Source organism: Lipotes vexillifer, unplaced genomic scaffold (assembly GCF_000442215.2).
Source record: "Lipotes vexillifer unplaced genomic scaffold, Lipotes_vexillifer_v1.1 scaffold921, whole genome shotgun sequence".
Classification (NCBI taxonomy): Eukaryota; Metazoa; Chordata; class Mammalia; order Artiodactyla; family Lipotidae; genus Lipotes; species Lipotes vexillifer.
Window position 1 is genome coordinate 1915886 of NW_006787800.1, and position 421 is coordinate 1916306.

General features: G+C 66.3%; 1 protein-coding gene across 1 annotated transcript in view; it reads left to right on the top strand.

The window, feature by feature from the left end:
- The window catches only part of SYNGAP1 (synaptic Ras GTPase activating protein 1), a 26421-nt gene that overhangs the window by 2170 nt on the left and 23830 nt on the right, over window positions 1–421 (top strand). Inside the window, exon 2 of the mRNA XM_007460840.1 lies at window positions 29–134. Within this exon, the coding sequence (XP_007460902.1) occupies window positions 29–134 (106 nt within the window). The remainder of the gene's footprint in view (window positions 1–28; window positions 135–421) is intronic.

Here is a 421-nt window from a genome sequence, read left to right on the forward strand (position 1 = left end):
TCTGACCCCACCCCCCCGCATCCCCTAGATACACCCCCTTCTGATCCGGGACCGGAGGAGCGAGTCCAGTCGCAACAAACTGCTGAGACGCACAGTCTCCGTGCCGGTGGAGGGGCGGCCCCACGGCGAGCATGGTACGGCGGCCGAGCAGGCTCGAGCAGGCTCTCGTGCCCCGGACAGTCGCGGGGAGAGGGCTGAAGGTGGACAGGGTTGCATGGGAGGGGGAGTCCGGGAACCGAGGAGCTGTCAGGGGCCGGGAGGAGGCGGAGACAAAGTCTCGAGTTCTGCGAGTGGGAACCTGGGCGGAGCAGGCGCCCTCCTCTGGGATCTGAGCGGGACGGAGGCTGTGGGTGAGAGACCCCAGCGGTCCTTGCTGTTTCGCTCCGTTTTTCCTCTCCAGCAGCGAAGTTTGACTCTTTCC